Source organism: Limulus polyphemus, unplaced genomic scaffold (assembly GCF_000517525.1).
Source record: "Limulus polyphemus unplaced genomic scaffold, Limulus_polyphemus-2.1.2 Scaffold9348, whole genome shotgun sequence".
Taxonomy (NCBI): domain Eukaryota; kingdom Metazoa; phylum Arthropoda; class Merostomata; order Xiphosura; family Limulidae; genus Limulus; species Limulus polyphemus.
Window position 1 is genome coordinate 1 of NW_013674958.1, and position 3,641 is coordinate 3,641.

At 34.2% G+C, this 3,641-nt stretch overlaps 1 protein-coding gene across 4 annotated transcripts in view; it reads left to right on the forward strand.

Moving 5' to 3' along the window:
• The first annotated feature begins 874 nt into the window (after window positions 1-874).
• LOC106475880 (bromodomain adjacent to zinc finger domain protein 2B-like) overlaps window positions 875-3,641 on the forward strand; it is a 23,691-nt gene continuing 20,924 nt past the window's right edge. For all 4 annotated transcript variants that reach the window (XM_022379893.1, XM_022379890.1, XM_013936556.2 and 1 more), the window contains exon 1: window positions 875-951. In XM_022379893.1, coding sequence (XP_022235601.1) covers window positions 888-951 — 64 coding nt within the window. In that variant the 5' untranslated portion in view covers window positions 875-887. The remainder of the gene's footprint in view (window positions 952-3,641) is intronic.

A 3,641-nucleotide genomic window follows, 5' to 3' on the forward strand; every position in this document is an offset into this window, starting at 1 on the left:
CTGTGATAATGTAGTTTATATACAACATGCTACTGTGAGAGTTCTGTGTACACACAACATGCTACTGTGAGACTTCTATGTACACACAACATGCTACTGTGAGAGTTCTATGTACACACAACATGCTACTGTGAGAGTTCTGTGTACACACAACATGCTACTGTGAGAGTTTTATGTACACACAACATGCTACTGTGAGAGTTCTATGTACACACAACATGCTACTGTGAGAGTTCTATGTACACACAACATGCTACTGTGAGAGTTCTATGTACACACAACATGCTACTGTGAGAGTTTTGTGTACACACAACATGCTACTGTGAGAGTTTTATGTACACACAACATGCTACTGTGAGAGTTCTATGTACACACAACATGCTAATGTGAGAGTTCTGTGTACACACAACATGCTGATGTGAGAGTTCTATGTACACACAACATGCTACTGTGAGAGTTCTGTGTACACACAACATGCTGATGTGAGAGTTCTATGTACACACAACATGCTGTTAGTATGCTTTGTATACCTTATATGGCAATGTTACCATCTGTTGTTGTTTTATGAAGTACTTGATTTCATAAAAGTTATAAATTTTAATATTCACTGATAAATTTGATTATAGACATAAAAGTAATTCAGTTTACTGTGGGTTTTAATAAAAGTCCAAATTAATTTAGGAAGCTTTCTCATAAGCATTATGTAGGAAAGTAACAAATTGATTTAAAGATTAGCATAGACTATAAATATTTTTGGTTTTTGATTGTCAATATCTCAGTCTAATCAATTAAAAAAATACTTTGGAATTCTGAATTGTTTTGTGGTGAGGAATTTGGAGGTTTGTTTTTTATTTAATGAAGAATTTGGTCTTTCAGTTGTAGAGGAAATGTTAGGACATCTATATGCAAAACCTCCATCAGCTGAGGTTTACCTTGAATCTCGGGTCGCAGGTAATTTGCCATCTTTAATGGCATGATTCAGATTTGATGTTGTCACTTTGCATGGCTGTAAGCTGCTTATACATGAATGCTGTGTTTAAAACTTCTTTTTGTGCTTCAGATATTTTTAATTTTAGTCTAACTTTTGATATCTCCAGTTAGTTGCACAAATAATGTATTTGTAGAAAAGTGGATTTTGGAAGGTTTTGGAAATATTTTGTTTATATCATTGAATAATAATAGATAGTACAGAACAAAATAATGTTTTTAAGAATGGTATAGTAATAATTGTTGAACATTGTTAAGATATATGATATTATAATGAATGTTTAAGAAATTATATCAAAATGTTGTAATACTTTCTTCATATTAAACAGTCGATTTTGAAAGATTTTATATACAGTTAACATAAAATTAAAACATTTTTTGTGTAAAGTACCCAGTTTACTCGTGTTATATCAAATCATTCAAAGAATTTTTTGTTATCAGAAGTTGTTAACTTCAGCACTATTTTGTATAATCATTGATATTAAACATTTCTTGTTAAATAGCCAGTTCGAAACTTTCCTGGTTTTCCTGGTTTTAAAATGACAGTTCATAACAATATATTGTGTTAACTGAATCTTTTCCTTGTTAAGATTGACAGTTTACTAGAGAAATATTCATATTAACTGGTTCTTTTCCTTGACGGTTTACTGAGGAACAGTCAAGTTAACCGAATTCTTTCCTTGTTAAGAGTGATAGTCTACAAAATATGTTGATTTTTTATTTCCTTGTCACCCAGTTTTAGAATGAAAACTTTCTTTCTCTAGAAGTTAACACTAACTGGATATAAATTCTAAGCTCATATTTGTGTTCTTGGGGATAAATAGAAGTTAATTTAAAAATAAAATTGTTTTTGCACCATGTGTATGTTTTCTTGTCAGATCAAAGTAATTCCAGTTTATTCATGGTGAAGAAAGGAGCTTGTATAATCTGGTTCTTATTAGTGTGAATTATTTAGTTTTGTGTTCATAATTTTCAAGTATGATGAATAGAGGATGAATGATATCACTTCTTGGCAAGAAGCAGCTCACCAAAATCTTAGTATCAGGATAACTGTATCTATAGAGTTTTAGTTCTGTCAAGTGCCACTTGGGGGTGTAAGTGTCAGAAATGGCTCACCAAGTTCTTAGTATCAGGATACCTATATCTACAGAGTTTTAGTTCTGTCAAGTGCCACTTGGGGGTGTAAATGTCAGAAATGGCTCACCAAAATCTTAGTATCAGGATAACTGTATCTATAGAGTTTTAGTTCTGTCAAGTGACACTTGGGGGTGTAAATGTCAGAAATGGCTCACCAAAATCTTAGTATCAGGATAACTGTATCTATAGAGGTTTAGTTCTGTCAAGTGCCACTTGGGGGTGTAAATGTCAGAAATGGCTCACCAAAATCTTAGTATCAGGATAACTGTATCTATAGAGTTTTAGTTCTGTCAAGTGCCACTTGTGGGTGTAAATGTCAGAAATGGCTCACCAAGTTCTTAGTATCAGGATAACTGTATCTACAAAGTTTTAGTTCTGTCAAGTGCCACTTGGGGGTGTAAATGTCAGAAATGGCTCACCAAGTTCTTAGTATCAGGATAACTATATCTATAGAGTTTTAGTTCTGTCAAGTGACACTTGGGGTGTAAATGTCAGAAATGGCTCACCAAAATCTTAGTATCAGGATAACTATATCTATAGAGTTTTAGTTCTGTCAAGTGCCACTTGGGGGTGTAAATGTCAGAAATGGCTCACCAAGTTCTTAGTATCAGGATAACTATATCTATAGAGTTTTAGTTCTGTCAAGTGCCACTTGGGATGTAAATGTCAGAAATGGCTCACCAAGTTCTTAGTATCAGGATAACTATATCTACAGAGTTTTAGTTCTGTCAAGTGCCACTTGGGATGTCATCAGTCTATACAACCTGTCTCCATCATAATTAGATGGTTCACAATCATTTGTATCAACCACTTCAGTAGCCTCTGAATATGATAACCTTTTGTTGCCTGAGTCTGTTCTATTCTTCTTTTTGAACTTGCATGGACCATCTAATTTCAACAATATAATGAAAGCCAATTTGTCACATGCTTTGTAAAACAGTATGCCTACATGTACTACTGTTAATAGTGTTATAAGGACTTGAATTAGTCATCTTCCATTTATCTAACCTGTTTCTTTCTGCTTTAGTTCACAAGTGATCTACATGCTCTTGAAGCTCTTTAATAGCAATCCTGATCTTCTAAGGGCAAATGCTGAGTTTCTTCTGATATATTCGTCAACTCTCTAATCTCTGAATCTACATTTATGTTCTTAAGTAACTGCGATTCTTCATCTGTTAATAGTTCATGCAGATCTTATATTTAACTGTGCTCCTGTTTTACTTCTAAAGCTGGAGGGTAAGGTTATTTTCTGTCCATGTGCAGAGAAATTTCTAGCTAGTTTCAGGTATTCACTATTTCTTTGTTTAACGACTCTAGTCTGATAATCAAATTGATGCAGATCAGAATTTGGACTGATAAAGTTTCCACTCTGGTTATTCCTCCAGAGTGTTTGAGTGACTTTCCTCCACTCTTGGAGAAGAGGGTGAAGTTGGGGGGCCGATCCTATCCAGGACCCTTGGATGTTTTTCCTACAGATGTCAGCAGGAGCAACACTGGGATGGTGGACAGAGGTTATT